At 32.6% G+C, this 19,811-nt stretch overlaps 1 protein-coding gene across 2 annotated transcripts; it reads left to right on the top strand.

Moving 5' to 3' along the window:
* Positions 1-754: 754 nt before the first annotated feature.
* trabd (TraB domain containing) lies at positions 755-19,554 on the top strand. 2 transcript variants are annotated; one of them, XM_005169919.6, is made up of 10 exons: positions 755-1,086; positions 1,742-1,791; positions 2,449-2,506; positions 5,351-5,514; positions 5,873-6,013; positions 8,013-8,123; positions 8,367-8,506; positions 10,271-10,443; positions 15,662-15,758; positions 15,842-19,554. In XM_005169919.6, the coding sequence occupies exons 2-10, from the start codon at positions 1,768-1,770 to the stop codon at positions 16,011-16,013; spliced, it is 1,080 nt and encodes a 359-aa protein (XP_005169976.1). In that variant the 5' UTR covers positions 755-1,086; positions 1,742-1,767; the 3' UTR covers positions 16,014-19,554.
* The last annotated feature ends 257 nt before the right edge of the window (positions 19,555-19,811 follow it).

Raw genomic sequence — 19,811 nt, 5'->3', positions numbered from 1 at the left:
TGGTCTTGCTGGTTTCAGTGCTGGTCTCAATGATGGTCTTGCTGGTCCTGATTAGCAGGGCCATCATTGAGTACAGCAAGACCAGCATAACAGAATTAAAACATACCTTACCAGCATATGCTGTTTTTCAGCAGGTTTTTCTGGTCTGATCTCAAGCATATTCAAATAACTGAGAAAGCACCAATCAAAGGCAGAATCTTAATGATTTCATCATGCAGCCTTACAAAATATTTTACAGTATTTTCAAACTACAAAAATACAAGACACTAAAGTATTTTAGTACAAAATATTAAGCTATTTTCATCAACCCTATCAAATTCAAATTCCAAAATACTATTTCATTTGACTATTTCTATTATATTTTGTATTTGAAATACATATTTGAAATAAATGAACCATAAATACTACCTATCCCTGATGATACATATAGAAATTACGACACACAATGACCACATTAAATTGATCTTCATTTACTATTAACACAACAAAATGATGCTTCAGACATGACAGTGATACATCTATACAATGGTGCACTTAAAAAAATTAGAGAAGATTTTGCTGCAAAATAAAGATCACTGGGGCCATATTTCGGCATATAACCCTATATTTCTTCATAATTAATATATAAAAATTTATTAGAGCTTGTACCAAACAAAAGAAAAAGTGTCTATGGACTACATTACCCAGCAACCGCTGCAATGGGCGGCGCTACATCTTTACTTCATACCACAAGCAGATGACTAGCTCTAACTTTAATCATTTCAGTTTTGCCGAAGCTAGCATACAAACCACAGACAGGGGGGTTGATTTAATAATATTTACATGTCTCTAATGTTAAAATGTAATATTATAATCGCAACAGTGAGTGAACTACATAACTTATTCTCGGGCAGTCCAGTAAACTTTTGAAGGGGCTTAGCTAATATTAGCATAGCATCAGCTAACAGCTGCGTGGATGTGTGCGCATTCAACGTTAGCCTGTAGCCTAGCTACCTGGTCAGGAATCATCAATTTCTACAACTGACAGTCCAGTCGGACCCGTTACTTTCCGTGGAAAGAGTGGACAAGCTCTCTATCAAGTCAAATGTAAGAGTTATGTTTTATATTCGTTGCTTTTCGGAGTGATGTCTGAGATTGCAGCCAGTCCCATCAGATTTGCGGTTTAGTTTCACCTTCTTGTCAGTAGTGTCAGTTGGTTTACAGTTTAACTTTGAAATACTATCATTTTAAATGTGTCTTTTTCAAAATAAATGTTTATGAAATCATTTCGGAAGCTTAAAAAGAAAAGAGTTTGATGTGCCAACCAGGTGGTCTGATGACAGTAGGTTGCCAGCTTTTAATGTCTTACTTTTGTAGGATTAGATCTGCTTCTCGGCCAACATAAAACCCGCTTTGTTCAGCAACTTCAAGCAAATGACCATCACATCCAAATCCTCAGCACAACTCCAAATGACCCTGATGTTTTGGAAATACAGTAGTTTGAAAAGTGTACGTGGACTAGTTGGACAAAGCAAGATGGCAGGCTGATTATGAAGTCTGATGACTCACTTAACTGAACCTACCCAAGTACACCAGTCAGAAAAGTTTGAAATCCTTTAATTGGACTGTGTCTGGTTTTCCTAACTGTGTTCCATATTTTCAAAACAAGCCAGTACACAGTCAACAGTCGCAGAGGTGTTCAATTCCATTTTGTGGAGTCATATGTGTGTTTTTATGCATCTGATGTAATATTTTATTTCAGGTTAAGGTTTTAGTGAACAGCGGACAATGGAACAGGACAACAACTCTGAGGTAAGAAAGACAGAGGGATCTTGATGCTTTGTTTGGCCTGCATGGTATGGTTGGAAATTTGTGAACTGATCTTATAATATTGTTAAACTCTGGTCCACTAATATTTAATCTAAAGAGCATTGTAACTATGTAAAACAGATAATGTTTCATGAAAGGGATTCTGTTTCTTTGTTGTTTTATTTACTTTAATTATTATTCAAAAATGAATATTCTGTGAAGTTTTAGACACCCTCCACTTGGTACAAACTTATCTTTGAACACATAAGAAAATATATTAACGGATGTCGGTAACTGATAGCAATTGACATCCAGAGCAGAAAAAATACTATAAAAGTTATTGTCCACCTAAAAGCATAAAGTTTTTCTTTTTAACGTACGTATAGCCTCTTTATTGCCTGCTTGTGGGTACTAAGAGTACTGGACAATGTTTTTGTTTATTTAGCTGGGCATTTCCCACATGAGAAAAAAATGCACAGCGTACTTGAGCTATTTGTTTTACTCGCACTTCAAAATATGATATATCATTCACTTAACCTTGAAAACAAAACTGCTCCATTTGAGTGTCCAAATGAATGCCAAGCTTGTACACACTGGTTTTGTGTACATGGCAAGATTTGAAGAGATTTGTAGGTTATTAAAAATTGTTTTTGTTTGTAGGATGACTCAGTTGGCCCAGCAGAAGATGACACACAACCTCCATTTCCTCTCGGACTCTGTGAGTAATTGCTGATTTAAAGTTCATCAGAGTACTTGGTTTCTTTGAGATTTTTCTTTTGAAATGGTGTTGTGTAGTTTTCAGAATAATTGTACATCATCACTGTTCATGTCAATTTTATAGTAACTAATTGTGTTTATGTATAAAGAAATAATATTATAAAAATAATTAATAATTTGTTAATTCATGGTAATATTATTACTAATTTAAGTTATTTATTGTTAGTTAACAATTTATAATTTTTGAATATTGTTTTTTTTTCCAGTATTTAAGTGTATTCTGTGTTCAGTTGTTTGTTTATATATTGTTATTGTATTAAGTACATCATTAAGTATTTAATACATTATTAGCTATTTATACATGAAAATATAATAATATACTTAATAATGTACTTCATATAATAATAATAATAATAATGTACAAACAAACAAACAAACAAACAAACAAAGAACAGACTTAAACTATATAATCTCCTGTACCATGCTTAATGTAGTTAAGTTACCAATTGAGCTGATTTGATCTGTGAGGATATTTCCAAATGTCACACCACCACAAATGACATGACTAATCTTTCCACTGACGTTTTGTGTACATGTTTTACTTTTAATTTTTCATCATGAGCTTGTATGGTAGAAAATATTTAAGAGTTTTGTAAACTTTTCGGGTTTCAATTTTACTATTTCTATTTTAATACATATTGATTTGATCAAAAAAAAAAATTTCATAAAAATGTACCATGACTTTAAGAAGACACCAACATATTTATTTAGATGTAAAATTAATTAATAAAAAAAGGCATATTTAAAACAAGAAACATTTTTTGGCATATTAAAATACACAATGCACAGCGAAATAGTATTTAATTGTTAATTTAAATCTTCATTTACATCTGTTGTATTGAATGATGATGGAAAATGTTCACCTATATTATTACATTTTATTTTGTAGTAAGTTGAAACATTACACACACACACACACACACACACACACACACACACACACACACACACACACACATATATAATTTGAAATGAAGATTAATTACCCAAGGAATATTTCACAGTATTTCCTATAATTATTTTTCTTCTTGGAAAAAGTTTAATTTGTTGTGCTTTGCCTTGAATAAAAGCAAGATTTATTTAAAAAATAATTTTAAGGTCTACAATATTAGCCCTCTTTGGCAATATATATATATATATATATATATATATATATATATATATATATATATATATATATATATATATATATATATATATATATTTTTTTTTTTTTTTTTTTTTATCTACAGAACAAACCATTGTTATACAATGACTTGTCTAATTTCTAGGGATGCTCCAATCAAGATTTTTTCAGCCGATACCGAGTAACAAATTCTTGTCATGGTGTACGGCTGATACAGAGTACTAATTTTGATGCTTTAATCTTTAGAATGCATAAAGCACATTTTCCCTCTTAGTATAATACTTAAGTGTAGATCTCTCCTTACTTAATAATAAATTAAGGATGCTGCATTTAATCCCTTAAACATGTCTAACTATTATAATTAAGTATATTATATGTATTTATAAGTAATTATGAGACTAACAATGCAATTTGGAAACATTGCAAATGATGAAAGAAGAATTCAACATGTCTCAATCAAGAAAAAGTTTAGAGAACATATTTGATGCATAAGTCAAAATGCACACCTATAAATCTATTAGTTTCTTACTAAAAGTAGATAGGTCTCTACACTACTGTTTATTGTAAGAAGTAAATTATATTATTAAATATTCATGTTAAAAAATATCATTTTAAAGTTTTTTTTTTTATATGTATCTATTATCTATCTATTTTAGCCAGGTTTTAGTGAATGCAAATACTTTTTTTGCAATACTGTCAAAAACACAGAACTTTTAGTTATTGTATGTAAAAAGGCCTTAATGCAAGACCATTCAAATATTTTGCTCATCTCCAACTAACACAAACACTTGCTATCAGTTCATGAGATCAGCCAAATCAGAGAGTATCGATCGAGTCATAAATGTGATTATCGGCCAATACTGATCTCTGACCAATCAATCAGAGCATTCCTTCTAATTACCCTTATAGTGTCTTTCAATGCTAGTGTCTTGAAATATTTCTAGCTAAATATTATGTACTGTCATCATGGCAAAGAAAAAAAGAAGTCAGTTATTAGAAGTTTTAGTTTTTAAAACTGTTATGTTTACAAATATGTTAATATATATACACACACACACAGTTGAAGTCAGAATTATTAGCCCCCCTCCCCCCTGATTTTTATTTATTTATTTTTTTAAATAAATATTTCCCTAATTATATTTAACAGAAATTTTCACAGTATGTAAAATATTCACATCACTTTTTTTGTTTTATTTTGGCTAGAAAAAAAGAAGGTTTTTAATTTTTTCAAAAACTAATTTAAGGTCAAAATTATTAGCCCCTTTAAGCTATTTTTTTTGATAGTCTACTTTTTTTTTGATAGTCTACAGAACAAACCATTTTTATACAATAACTTGCCCAATTACCCTAACCTGCCTAGTTAACCTAATTAACCTAGTCTATGTCACTTTAAGCTGTATAAAAGTGTCTTCAAAAATATCTAGTAAAATTTACTGTCATCATGGCAAAAATTTAATAAATCAGTTATTAGAAATGAGTTATTAAAACTATTATGTTTAGAAATGTGCTGAAAAACATTTTTTTCTTCATTAAACAGAAATTGGGGAAAAAATAAACAGGGGCCTAATCATTCAGGGGGCTAATCATTCTGACTTCAAATGTATTCTAATTAAGCTGTTTGTAATTGTATTGTATTTGTGATCTTTGTCTGTTTAGCAGACTCTGAGGCGGTGGAAGTGTTGTGGCAGGTTCGGACCCAGCGACGGCAGAAGGAGCCTGATCTGCCAGAAACTGTGACGCGTCTCACCACACCTGAGGGTAGTGTTGTGTACCTGGTTGGCACTGCCCACTTCAGTGACAGCAGTAAGAAGGATGTTGCCACTGTAAGCACTGGCTTTCTCCAAAGATATTTGTATGCACTAACAACCAGCATTTAATAGTTGAACACCTTTTTGTTCATATAGACCATTTTGAGGGATTTATACAAAAACAATGGTCCCAACGTATTTCCTGTTTCACATTTTTCATTTCTATAGCTTCCGAGAATCCAAAAAGGGACACATATTAATAAATAATGTTACGATAACTCTTAATATGAAGTTATGATTGAATTGCCTTTTGTTACATTTATGAAATAGTTTGATAACAAGCAGGAAATGTTCATGACATCACCACATTAAAATGGTCTGTAGCAGCTGATTGATCAAATGTTGTTTTGAATGAATGCTTTTTTTGCTTCAGACGATCCGAGCAGTCCAGCCTGATGTAGTAGTGGTGGAGCTGTGCCAGTACAGAGTATCCATGCTTAAAATGGATGAGAAAACGCTGCTAAAAGAGGCTAAAGACATTAACTTGGAGAAGGTCCAGCAGGCCATTAAACAGGTCAGCCATGAGACGGAAGACTGTGCTGACATAGTATTATATTGTCAAACACTTTCATCTGGATGCTTTTATCGACATGTAGTGTTACTTGTAATTACTTTCAAAGTGTAATAAAATTTCTGATCACTCTCAAATAGTAAAGGATTATTTAAATGAAATTATTTAATTATAGTTTCTTAATCTGAACTGCTAGAAGGTGCATATTTTGTTGGTCGTGACTGGAATGATGCGAGTCATTGTCCTCATTACATATTATGGGACTCCTGCAGAATTCATGTTCATGGATGAGCTAAAGTATTCTAAACTTATTATCTTGGTAGTTTGATGCAAAGTAAGGCTGTTAATTGTCGAAGCAAAACTAGACCGCTGAAGCAATTGCTGATAAGAGATGAGCGTGACTCTGCACAAAAGCAGCAGAGCTTTTTTAGGCCACAGTCCACCACTGCTGGTTCTTTCAGTCATGATCACATGGGAAACAAAGCATTGCTGTTTTATCATAGTAAATATATTTAAGGGATGTATTATAATGCTGCTTTGTGTAGTCTAATAAAACACAATATAATAAAGCATCCTTGGTGTTTTCCATAAAACCCAACTAGAAATTGAGGGTGTATGATGTCATTAGGATAATGACAAATTACGCAGACCATGTCACTAGTTAAAATTGTTTATTTCTCTAGATTTGAACATTTTTTCAAACATTTGGGATAAAGTACAAACATCATTGACATAATCTCATTCGAAACATGAAGAGAGGGTGGGACATAGTGTAACCCCTCCCCCTCTTTCAAAAACAGCCAGTAGTGTTTTGTTTCATTACATCTCTGCCAGTGAGAGATGTTGAACACACATCAAATAAAAAGCAAATCTGAAATGTTTTGAAGGGGGCGGGGTGTGTCAGATACTAGAGAGCATTTGATTGGTTATGATTTGATGAGAAACTTTAGTATGAGGTGACGTGAATAAAATCATTGATCGATTTAGGTGGAAGTTATGTTATGTTATGTTTATACCAGTATTATGTCATCTGAATGCAAAATTTGTCACTATTTTAGAGCACACTAGCTTATAGATATCTTTAAAACTAACAATACCAATACTAACATCTAAAAAAAACTTTATTTTATTTTCATGAGACCTTTAAATGCTGTAAATTCAGCAGTTTTGTATCAAGATGATTGTGTTATTTTGCATGATAACTTGATTTTGAATGTATGTAATGTAATTTTGCATATAACAACGAATGTTACATTTGTCCGACAACTGCAAATACTTAAGAAACAATGAAACTTTGAAACATTAGATGTTTTCATGGATTTAACATAAGGCTGTCATTTAACATTTATTTTTATATTGATTAGTCTATCAAATAATTTATTGATTATTTGACTAATCGAAACAATTCATTTTATTAAAAAAAATATCAATTAAAATTCATAATCAATAATTTGAGAGATGAGTATTGTGATGTTGCATTTGGGAAAAACAATATGTAAATGCCAAAATTCGCATAAAACACTACTGCATCTCAACTATGAAAAATGAATAAAAAGAAAAAATGAAAAACGGTTACATTTCAATTTTAATGTAAAAGGCAAATTTCTCTAGAAAATGAAAAATCAAATCACTTTTTTGCGAACAAATTTTTTTTTTAAATTGTTAGAATTCGAAAATAACTAGCATCTCTTGCAAGAAAAACTAAAGTTTATAACGAAACATCAGTGAATTAATTATTTTCTATTTTTAATAAAGTTATAGGGCCCTGTTTGACCAACATTTAAAGAATTAAGAGTTCAGTTTTCTGTGTTGAGATTTATAGCAATTTTTAAGTAACATTGAGTCATTAAATTACTTGTATAAAAATATAATTACTATTCTAACAAAGTAATTTGCAAAAGAAATTTAATTACGATGTTAATAATGTATTTTGTAAGTAATTCATTAAACACTGACGCGGTCACTTTTTTCTTTTCACCTTTTTTCTCATTTCTCATGTCAGAACGGAGTGATGTCTGGCCTCATGCAGATACTGCTGCTTAAAGTCTCGGCTCACATTACAGAACAGCTGGGCATGGCCCCCGGAGGAGAGTTTAGAGAAGCCTTTAAGGAGGTCAGTATATGTACATGCATGCTTTTGCAGACGTACACGCTCCTCATGGTCCTGACATGCACTGTAACTCATGCACTCATTCCTGGCTTTTAGCAGATGTCACCAATTATCAAAGAACAATAAATGCATGCAGTCACGAAACCTGAAATATGAAACCCGATGGACACCGATGTATGTGTCACAGCGAAGACTGATCTGCATAAATAACATAAAGGATTTCCTTGTGGTTTTAACTGATTTCAGGCAGGAAAAGTGCCCTTCTGTAAATTTCACCTTGGGGATCGGCCCATTCCAGTAACCTTTAAGCGTGCAATAGCTGCTCTCAGTTTGTGGCAGAAGGCTCGTCTGGCCTGGGGCCTGTGCTTCCTCTCTGACCCCATCAGGTACAAGTCAACAGCACTTTGTCTTTACGTGCACAGCGTTTACTTTTTGATGTAAAATTGAAAAACTTCATGTGGCATCTTAAAAATGACACACAACTTGCAAAACTGCCAATATGCACGTGTACAAAACAAATCTTAATGGATTCTTGTGACCTTAAAGTGATTAAAAATTTTAGTTTGATGGTATGGCAAAACAAAATATAGAATTATTACAAAAGTCAGAATTATTAGCCTTCCTGTGTATTCCATTTTTCTTTTCTGTTTACGGAAAGATTTTTTCAACACATTTCTAAACATAATAGTCTTAATAACTCATTACTAATAACTGATTTCTTTTATATTTGCCATGATGACAGTAAATAATATTTTACTAGATATTTTTAAAGACACTTCTATACAGCTTACAGTGACATTTAATGGCTTGCCTTGGTTGATTAACTAGGCAGGTTAGGGTAATTAGGCAAGTTATTGTATAATGATGGTTTGTTCTGTAGACTTTTGGAAAAAAAAAAGTAGCTGAAAGGGGCTGATAATTTTGACCTTAAAATGGCCTTTAAAATATTAAAATCTGCTTTTATTCTAACCGAAATAAATCTGAAGACTTTCTCCAGTTGAAAAAATATTGTCAGACATACTCTGAAAATTTCTTCGATCTGTAAACATCATTTGAAAAATATTTAAAAAAAGAAAAAAAGTCAAAGCGGGGCCAATAATTCTGACTTTAACTGCCTTTGAAAAAAAATGAATAGGAGGGCTAATAATTATGAGTTCAACTGTATTTTATAATCTCTAGTAATGTCTATTGAGTAGGGCTTATAATATTCGTCATGTTAGTATGATAATAGTCGTTTTAACCGAGTGGACTGTAGTATAATAGCCACAACTTTAGACTAATAACAAGGTTGATTTTCATTTTGCATTGCAGTAATGAGAATAAAATACATTTTGATGTTTAGTTAAGCCTTCATTTTAAATCATCAGTTAATTGGCATTAAAATGTTCCTAAATCTAGGCTTTGTTTTACCTTGCCTTGTTATTCAGCCTTAGTATTGCTTTTTTATGTAAAAATCTACAAACATTTCAGAAAGGGATAGTTTACCCAAAAAATGAATATTCTGTCATCATTTACTCATCCACCTCTCGTTTCAAACCTGTTTGAGTTTATTTTTTTCTGTCAATAAATATTGAAGAATATTAAAAAAAATTAGCAATTGACTTGCATAGTATTTTTTGTTTCTGCTATGGATGTCAGTGGCTGTTTTTTTTTCTTTCTTCAAAACATTATTCAAAATGTCTTGTTTTGAGTTTAACAGAAGAAATAAATTCTTTGTGTGGAGAAAATTGAGGGGACTTTAGTTTTTGGGTGAACAGTTCCTTTAAGATAAAAAAAATCAATGATTCCTTGTGCCTTCACATTTAACTCTGTGAAATTATGCCAGCAAATATGTAAACTTGGTCACAAATGTGGTGTGAGATTCCATTTGAATATTTATTTTATTTCATTTGGTTGACTGAATTCACTCCACTGAAAGACAGCTTCTTTTTTTACCACAACTTTACACTAATGACAAGGTTGATTTTCATTTTGCATTGCAATACTGAGAATAAAATACATTTTGATGTTTAGTTAAACCTTGATTTTAAATCATCAGTTAATTGTCATTAAAATAATGCTCCTAAATCTAGTCTTTGTTTTACCTTGGCATGTTATTGTGTAATTTACATGAATTTTTATATACATTATATAATTTTTTTTTCTATCAGTAAGGAGGACGTTGAGAAATGCAAACAAAAGGATCTTCTGGAGCAGACCATGTCAGAGATGATCGGCGAGTTTCCAGCCCTCCACCGCACTATTGTTGCAGAACGAGACATCTACCTCACACACACACTTCGACAGGCAGCGCGCTGTGTAGAGGCGCCTCCTACTGCTGAGAGTGAGTACTGCATCCTCTGCTCATGCTCATGTCTCGTCCAGTGCTGTAATCAGTGATTGGGGAAAAAGTCTTGAGTTTTAAGGTGCACTACCAGCACTCTTATTGTTAAATGGATGGTCCACCCAAAATGATTTACTCACCGTCATGTCATTCTAGAGCTGTAAGACTTCTGTATCTGTGGAACATAACGGTAAATATTTTGAAGCACTTTGGTAACCAAATAGTTTTGTTACACTTCCAACTCACTTCCATTGTATAGTAAAAAAAATGGAACACAAAATTTACTTACTATCATATCTTTTTTTTTTTTTTTTTTTACTTTAAATAATGGAAGTCACACTTTTGGAACAGCATGAGTCAAAGCTTAAAGTTCATTAAAATAAATTTTTAATGAAATATAAAGTGTATATGAAAAGCCTAAAGTTTAAAGAATAATTAGAAAATACCAGAGCCAATTATTTGTTTTATACCTTCTTTGAAAATATTACATAATTTGAAGAACTGCAAATTAAAACCGTATTCTCTCTAGCTGTGTCTTATTTCAGAGGCTGCATCCTCCGAAGGATGCAGACTTCAAAGGTTAGTCCTTTGAAGTTCACACAGGCCGAAGAAAGCATTTTGAAATGAGATGATCTAGCCTACAGAGGACAGATCTTGACACCTAGCAACCATAATAGTTGCTGTTAATAAGTGATAATAAAACAAAAAAAACTAAAAACTTGTATTAAGCGATGAAGGCAAAACTAGGTTTATAGCAGCTGGAAATATATTTCCTTTGAGCCATACATGTACACATAAAAATATAAACTGTCTATAAAATCACTTTTTCGTAAGACATGTCATACTCTTTTTGTTTTTTTAACTTGTTTCGATATCCAAGCAAAATAAACCTAATCTATACATTTAAACCGGACTTTTCTTTTAAAAACATTCTGCTGTTATCAGCACGCAATGAACCTTGAGATGTTCGAGGCTACGAAGGATCCACCGGTTGTATCCTTCGTTACCTGGGAAATGAAGAATGCATTTTGAGGCTGCATTTGAAGAAGCCTTTGAATATCTTTGAAATGAGACTGCATTTGTTGCGCCACAGTAATGTAACGCACTTCGAATAGATCCTTTGGAGGATGCAACCCCTAAAATGAGACACATCTTCTGTTTCAATAAGCTGATTTTAAAGGAACGGAGTAAAAAAATTAACTGTGAAATGTTTTCATTTTATTTTTGGGTGAATTGTCCATTTAACGTAACAAATTCAATTCAGATTGTGGAAATTATTCATTCAAGTCACGTCACGTCAAGTTGAGCTTGTTTGTCTTTCCGCTACATGTGGAGGACATACAGTGTAACAAAATGTCTTGTCTTGCTAAACCAGGGTGCTGTATAAATAAACAATCATGAATATGAACAAAAAAACGAGACTGAGCTTTTTTAAACTTCTACATAACTAACATACCGGAGCTGTAATCTAACTTTACATATACTATAAATACTTAAACTATACACATTTATTGAGTATTTAAGGTCGAGAAACATTGTTATTTAATGCTTGTAAGATGGAGTTTAAGTAGTGTTCATATTAGGCCTGTCATGATATCTATTTTTTGTTGTACGAGATATTGCACTAAAGTATATTGCAATAAACAATATTAATGTCATTTTAAGACCGTTTTATGCCACTCATTAAATGCCAGAATGACAATATAATATCATTACAATGCAAGTACACTTCCAAAAAAACACGTCTTATTTTATTCTTCTTTCATTTTTTATTTTAGTTTTTATTGCAGAGAGATTCAATTCGCAACATCAGTTGACATCTCACTTTTCCAGCTTTTCCAGTTTAAATTTCCTATTCAGGGAACAAAGAGGAAACACACATTTCTTTATGACAGCGAAAGAACAACATATCCCTTTGCCTTATTTTACATCATCCTTATCAAAACTATATACAAAGGAAAGAAAACGGGGGAGGGGGGTGAAAAAAATATTAACGGTAAAAATAAATCTTGGTAACACTTTACAATAAGGTTCATTAGTTAATGCATTTACTAACATGAACTTATCATGAACAACACTTGTACAGCATTTATTAATCATAATTGAGCATTTACTAATGCATTATTAACATCCAAGTCCATGCTTGTTAACATTAGTTAATGCACCGTGAGTTAACATGAACTAACAATGAACTACTGTATTTTCATTAACTAACGTTAACTAACATGAACAAATACAGTCGTAGATGTATCGTTCATGTTAGTAAATGCATTAATTAACATTAACTAATGAACCTTATTGTAAAGTGTGACCTAAATCTTAAAATTCTATAGAAAAAAAACTAGGTTGAATAGGAAAAACGTACTCAATCCATTTAAACCACAAGTCAACAAATGTATGTTTTAGGTTATGCACACTGTATGTAATTTTCTTTCTAATGAATATGTTTTTTTAAAACATCAATCAAATCTTCAATTTGTGGTGGAATATGTTTATACCAGCATCTAGCAGTGTTTTTTTACGTGAAGCAAGGTTGACTCTATACATATATTTGTTTTTTTTCTTTCCAAGAAATCCATTGACAGCACACCCAAATATCCCAAAATACCCCAAAATCAATTGAAGTATTTAAGATATTTTCTAAAATGTTATGTATCCCTTTTCAAAAACTTCAAACATTAGGACATCCTCAAAAATGTGAAAATGGTTAGCGTCCTGTGATCTGCAATGCCTCCAACAATTTGAATTCCCATGAAATGGAATTTTCTGTTTTGAAGTAAGGAAAAAACGAATAATATTTCTCCTGAAAAATTCTCTTCAAGACGAAGAATGGGAAGTAGCCTGTTTTAATTTACATATATTTAGCCAATCCTCATTTGAAATGACACTTTCTTTCTCTCATCTTTTTTTAATGTACAGGAATGAATTCTCTTGTAGATTCATCAGTGTTTTTTATATTTAGTTATATATATATATTTTTTACATTGGTTCAGCCATATAAGCTGAGGAGAATAATTTACATATTTTATTCTTAAGAATATTTGATTTAACTATAGTCATTAAATGGTTTAATAGTTAAGAATTGAAATCTGAATGTGAAAACGTATATCCTAAATAAATAATAATAAATGTTAACAAAAAAGTGTAAGGTAAAAAAGTAACAGTGACTGCAATATCTGCTACCAGATCTATTGTCAGGCACCCACATCAAAATATACTGTAGTAATTTCAGTGTTCATTGCTAAGGATTTTATCTACTGGCCTGATTGGGCAAGTGGTTCTGATTCTTACTTGCCCTGCCAAAATTTTCACAGGCCCCACAAAAAAAAAAAAAAAGGCTATTATATTAAAAGCCAGACATAACTGTATACATACTTATTTCACCAAAACTTTTTTTAATACTACTGAAAATTAAAAAAATATATATAATAGTGATGTAACTAAATTTGAAATAATAAATAAATAAATAAATAAAATTAAGAAATCAAAAAATAATACATTTAATTTTCTTTTAAACGAAAACGTGCGCTTTAAATTTTGACACCCACAGGCATCGTTGCCAAATGTAAATCAGAGAGGTAAGACTTTCTCATACATAGCCCCATTTTAATTTGCAAGTTTTTTTTTTAAAATCTATCTATTAAATTTATCTTTAAAATAAAAAATAAAAAAAAAACTTTGGATAGAGTTATACATTATATGCTTTAATTATAGAGATAAATAACAGAGTAACCAAGACTGCAGTCAGATCATGAAGCAGATCAATGTTGATCTTTTTCTCGGTGTCAGTGCAGAAATGAACAAAACAACAGGCCTAATATAAAATATTGTAAGATTAAAATATGGAAAAATGGTGTCGCAGGGGCGCAGTAGGTAGTGCTGTCGACTCACAGCAAGAATGTTGCTGGGTCAGTTGGCGTTTCTGTGAATTTGTTAGGCTAAATTGTCCGTAGCGTATGAGTGTGAATGATGTTTCCCAGAGATGGGTTGCAGCTGGAAGGGCATCCTTTGTGTAAAATATGTGCTTGATAAGTTGGCGGTTCATTCGGCTGTGGTGACCCTTGATTAATAAAGCGACTTAGCCGAAAAGAAAATGAATGAATGAATTTTAAAAAATTAGCAGTAATTTCGGTCAGTTTTCCTAATGGATAAACAGCAATATTTCAGCATGCTTTCACTTCTGCATTCGAAATGACATGCACATTTACCGGTAGAAATAGCATCCCACCCTGCTCATAATTCTCTCTTCATACAGCCGTATATGTGGCTATTACACAACCAAAATACACTGTCATATAGCCTGGTTCGTTAGTTGGTTGGATCGTATTGCTTTCTCAATACGATCTCCTCCAGAGTTTGTTTCAGTCAAGCCGAGACTACCTCATTCAGCCGATCTCAGACCAAATGTTTTGGAACGGATCAGAGCGTGATTGCAGGATTCACATATGGAAAACCAACCATGCTAACTGGGCAAACGAGACCAATTACGAAACAAATGTCTAGGTGTGAAAGCACGCCAAGACTGTATTTGCAGGCAATTGACAAACATTCACAACCAAATTAAACTTTAGTGTCAAGGCAGCAATAGCCCAGTTGGGCCGGTAACGATCCTGTCTACTGTCCCAACCGTCTCGTTCTCTGGCCCCAGGCCACCGGGCAGTTCTTTTTGTTGAGCCCTGAAGCCCTGTCGTGTTTTAATGATTCCTTCAATAGAAATAGAAAGCTTGCACAATCAGCTAAAATGTTGCTGGAATGTGATTTTACCTATCGACGATATATATGACATCACCAAAAATGATTGAGGTCACGTCCATGTGTTGTGCAATAAGTCCATATATTGATTATTGTGACAGGCCTAGTTCATACTAACAACTGAATTAAAAACAACAACAACATCTGTTTGCATTTACTCACCACAAACACATCTGCATAATCTGATTAGTTGTGTTAATCTTTTTAGCATTTGGTCCATGTTCATGATATTTTATGTATTCATTTAATTATTATTCATTTGATTGCCAGAATATAATTAGCCTTTAAATCTGGATTTGTTTTTTTTTTTAAACAGTTGGGTGATGCTTATTGTTTTATCAGCCAACGCAGTTACTCAGTATCACTATCATAGAGTATAAACAATACTAGGATAACACTGCCAGAGCTTCCTTAAGCGTTCTGTTACCTGATACATGAAACCTTTTGTTCGTACTTTGTTTCTCAGAAGTGCCTGCTGTGGTGGTTGGGGTGGTTGGCATGGGTCATGTGTCTGGCATCGAGAGGAACTGGGATAAAGAGCTCAACATCCATGAAATCATGAGGTGCGTATCGGTATGGTACTTTGGTGCAATGTAATACCAGATCTGTCATAACAACAACAAAAATCTGTTTCCTTTTCTATTAGCGTGGCTCCACCGTCTCGTCTCGGCAGGGTGGTACGCACCGTGTTAAAAGGGGCCATGTGGGGGCTTCTAGGTTATGCCTGCTACCGGGCCAGCAAGGGTGTGGGCAGAGCGTTACTTTCCTTACCAACTGTGCAATCATTGCTTCAGAATATACGAACACCTTCCGTTTGACCCTTCTTTAATCTGTACAGACTTTCAGCAGTAACCACCAATAGCCTTAACTCTACAGGATGCTGGTTGGGTGAAGAGGAAGATTTTAGAGCAAAAAGCATCTCCATCCTACAGGAAATGAAACCGTGTGGATGGAAGTCTCTCTCTTTCGCCTACTCAACCTCTGTCCATCAGCTCTGTAGACTCAGAGCTGTACTGCCAAAGAAGTGGAGCGTGCTTTCATTTCCCTTTTCGACCCATTAGGAATTCAGTTGCTGCAAGATTCCCATGTCATCATCCACCTTGATTGATCATGCTGTGATTTATTCATCTGGTTGGCTGAACGACTGAGTGCAGAGTTCAGCAGTCCAGCATTGTTACTCCTTGTGAGTCGATATTTTTACTCTGAAGACCAACTCCAACCTTAATCTGTAGTGCATTCAGAATGAATATTAAGAAAAGATCAATTCAAAATCAATTCAAACCGCCAATTCACACTGTGCCACAAGACTCTGACAAACACACATTATTTTGTTTTGATTGATTGGTGTTTGTGTGTGTTAGCACACATTTTTGTTGCTTAAACATATTCAGATGCTCCTGAATTGTCTGGGAATTGATGTACTGTAATCTGGTTTGTTGGTTCAGTGTGAATTGGCATTAAAACAGTTAACCTGCTGTTGTTCTAATGCTGTATTACTTTCTTTTTTTGTACAACAAATGGAGAAAATGTCCTGTTCATGATTGTCCATACACTGTAGAAGTGATTAGTTACTTAACTTTCAAAAAAAGTGAGTTAACCCATTGTTAAATGTGGAACTGTTGAGTTAAGTTTGCGCAAAGTTAGTTCACTAGCAAAGTCAACTAATTTCTTTTAACAGTGTTTTATGGCATTAAATAGTGTTTTAATAGGGAAATTTCACCCAAAATACTCAACATTTACTGAACAATTGACATCCATAGTAGAAAATAAATATACCATGGCTTGCTCGCTACCAGTTTCCAACATTCCTCAAAGTATCTTTTTTTCTGATTGTCCATACACTGTTAAAGCTATTTGTTACTTAACCTAAAAAGTGAGTTAACCCATTTTAACTTGAAACTTAAATTGAGTTGATTTAATTTGAATTATTATGCACAGTTAATTCAAGTCTTACTAATTAAAATCAAGTCAGCTAATTGCTTTTTACAGTGTATTATGGCATTGAATAGTGACTTAAAGGGAAAGTTCACCCAAAATACTTTCACTCAACATTTACTGATAGCAATTGACATCCATAGTAGGAAATAGTAAAAAAAACTAACTATCAGTTTCCAACATTTTTCAAAGTATTTTTTTTGTTATTGTCCATACACTGTAGAAGTGATTAGTTACTCTACCTTAAAAGTGAGCTAACCCATTGTAACTTGGAACTATTAAATTTAACTACATTTTTATAATTATGCACAGTTAATTTACTACGTAATTTTAAAGCAACAAGTTGACACATCCGAAGTAGTAAATAAAAATACGATGGCTCCCTAACTAAGAGTTTCCAACATTCTTCAAAGTATCTTTTTTGTGATTGTCCATACACTGTAGAAGTGTTTAGTTAGTTAACTTTAAAAGAAGTGAGTTTTAACCTGTCGTAACTTATAAAAATTAAGTTCACTCAGCTTAACATTTGTAAGTATGCACATAGTTAGCTCATTACATAATTAAGGCAACAAGTTGACACTTTTATAAATAAAGTCTACTAATTGCTTTTTACAGTTTATTATGGCATTCAATAGTGACTTAAAGGGACAATTCGCCCAAAATACTTTCACTCAACATTTACTTATTGCAGTTGACATCCATTGTAGAAAATAAAAATACTAAGGCTCACTCACTACCAGTTTCCAACATTCTTCAAAGTATCTTTTTTATGATTGTCTGTGCACTGTAGAAGCATTTAGTTTTTTTAACTTTAACCCGTTAACCTGTCCAAAAATTAGAACTGTTGAGTTAACTCAATTTTTGCACAGTTAATTCATTACATAAATAAGGCAACAAGTTGTTTAGCAAACTAATTGCTTTTTACTGTGTATTATGGGATTGAATAGTGTCTTAAAGGGACAGTTCACCCCAAAATTTTACTTTAACTTTTTCATTTACTGATAGCAATTGACATCCATAGTAGGAAATAGTAAAATACTATGGCTTCCTAACTACCAGTTTCCAACATTCCTCAAAGTATCTTTTTTTGTGATTGTCCAATGTCATACACTGTAGAAGTGATTAGTTACCTAACTTTAAAGAAGTGAGTTAACCTGTTGTAACTTAAGTAGTTTTTATAAGTATGCACATAGTTGATTTACTATGTAATTAAGACAACATGTTAATACTTTTTTTTAAGTCAACTAATTGCTTTTTACAGTGTATTATGACATTGAATAGTGACTTGCCTTAAAGTGACATTTCACACAAAAGTTTTACTTTAACTCAATATTTACTGATAGCTACTATGGGTCACTCACTACCAGTTTCCAACATTCTTCAAAGTATCTTTGTGATTGTTCATGCACTGTAGAAGCAGTTAGTTACTTTAACAAAAATGAGTTAACTATCCTTTAATTCACTTTTTTTTTCTTTTTTTTTTTTTAATACAGGAGTATAAAGAATCGTGCCATCTGAATCTTGTCTTATACCATCCAGGTTTTCAGGGGTATAATATAGGGTTTTAGTGAAAACCGAAATTTAGATATTATTTAATGCAAATTCAGACCTTAATCACTATCTTTGTGCAAGAGAGCATGTTCATTAGACTATCAGCAGTGATTAGCTCAGAAAAAGCACACAAGAAATGGCATTTATTTGTCGGCTATCATTCTCACTTTAATCTAACATCCAGAGGCATTTAGCTCAGTGAAGGAACTACCAAGATATCTTTTTGGGGCATTGCATTTAATATTTTAATAATATGGGTTTATTAGAATCATGATTGTGCAGTCTTACACACAGAGATGGTCAGTAGTTTTTACTTTATTAATTTATTAAGTTTAGATTTGTTTTTCATCAAACCATATTTCTATTGACAGACATTATGTAAAACTTTTATTTTGTAATATTTCTTCTAAAAGAAAAAGGTTTAGTATTGGAACAACATCAAGCTGAATAAATAACTCAATTTGATTCATCCTGTAAGAAAACCGTACCTTGGTACTTATTTTAAAAACCTGAATTGTGGTACAAATGAGATTTACATGTGTGTAGTGAAACATAAATATGTTTTTATCAGAAGTATTACTTGATGATAAATCTTTGGGACATTGGGAAATTGACTACAACTAAATTATTTTTGGCTTAAAACGAGTAAAACTGAAACAATCACACAGTGTTGAAGAGCTTCAAATCACACACATTCAAATTTATTTATTTTTTTGGTCTTTCTGATTCCCTGATAAGTCCAACATGTAAACTTTGCCCCTTGCTTGCTATCAAGTGCCTCCTTCCACATGACCTGGAAAGGGCTAAAGTAAACAGAGACTGCTGTTTCACTCTATCTGTCTATGTCTGATCATAATAAATGTTTAATCTGAAGTTCTCCGTTTCACTCGCAGCATTTCATAACTGCAAACCATTTTTTGCTTCTGCAATTTACACAGTGAATTAAGGCAGTTATAGAAATTAGTGTTGATATAATATTTTGTTGTGAAATTAGATTCTGTTTAATTCAATTTGTTTTTAAAAGAAACTATTCGCTTTTCCCCCCAGTTTGTTTTAAGGACTGTGCTTTGCTACTGGCTCAGAGTTAAACAATCTTAATTAAAGAAACAGTTCACCCAAAAATGAAAGCT

The sequence above is a fragment of the Danio rerio genome, chromosome 18 (assembly GCF_049306965.1).
Source record: "Danio rerio strain Tuebingen ecotype United States chromosome 18, GRCz12tu, whole genome shotgun sequence".
In the NCBI taxonomy this organism is placed as follows: Eukaryota; Metazoa; Chordata; class Actinopteri; order Cypriniformes; family Danionidae; genus Danio; species Danio rerio.
The sequence above is the reverse complement of the archived record's forward strand: the minus strand, read 5'-3'. Positions and strand labels throughout refer to the sequence as shown.

What these genes read in the sequence shown, in the direction of transcription:
- trabd (XM_005169919.6), top strand. Translation starts at nt 1,768, where the DNA reads ATGGAACAGGACAACAACTCTGAG. An exon ending in TCCAGCAGGCCATTAAACAG is followed by an intron (nt 6,014 to 8,012) that starts GTCAGCCATGAG and finishes TTCTCATGTCAG; the next exon opens with AACGGAGTGATGTCTGGCCT. An exon ending in TTAGAGAAGCCTTTAAGGAG is followed by an intron (nt 8,124 to 8,366) that starts GTCAGTATATGT and finishes AACTGATTTCAG; the next exon opens with GCAGGAAAAGTGCCCTTCTG.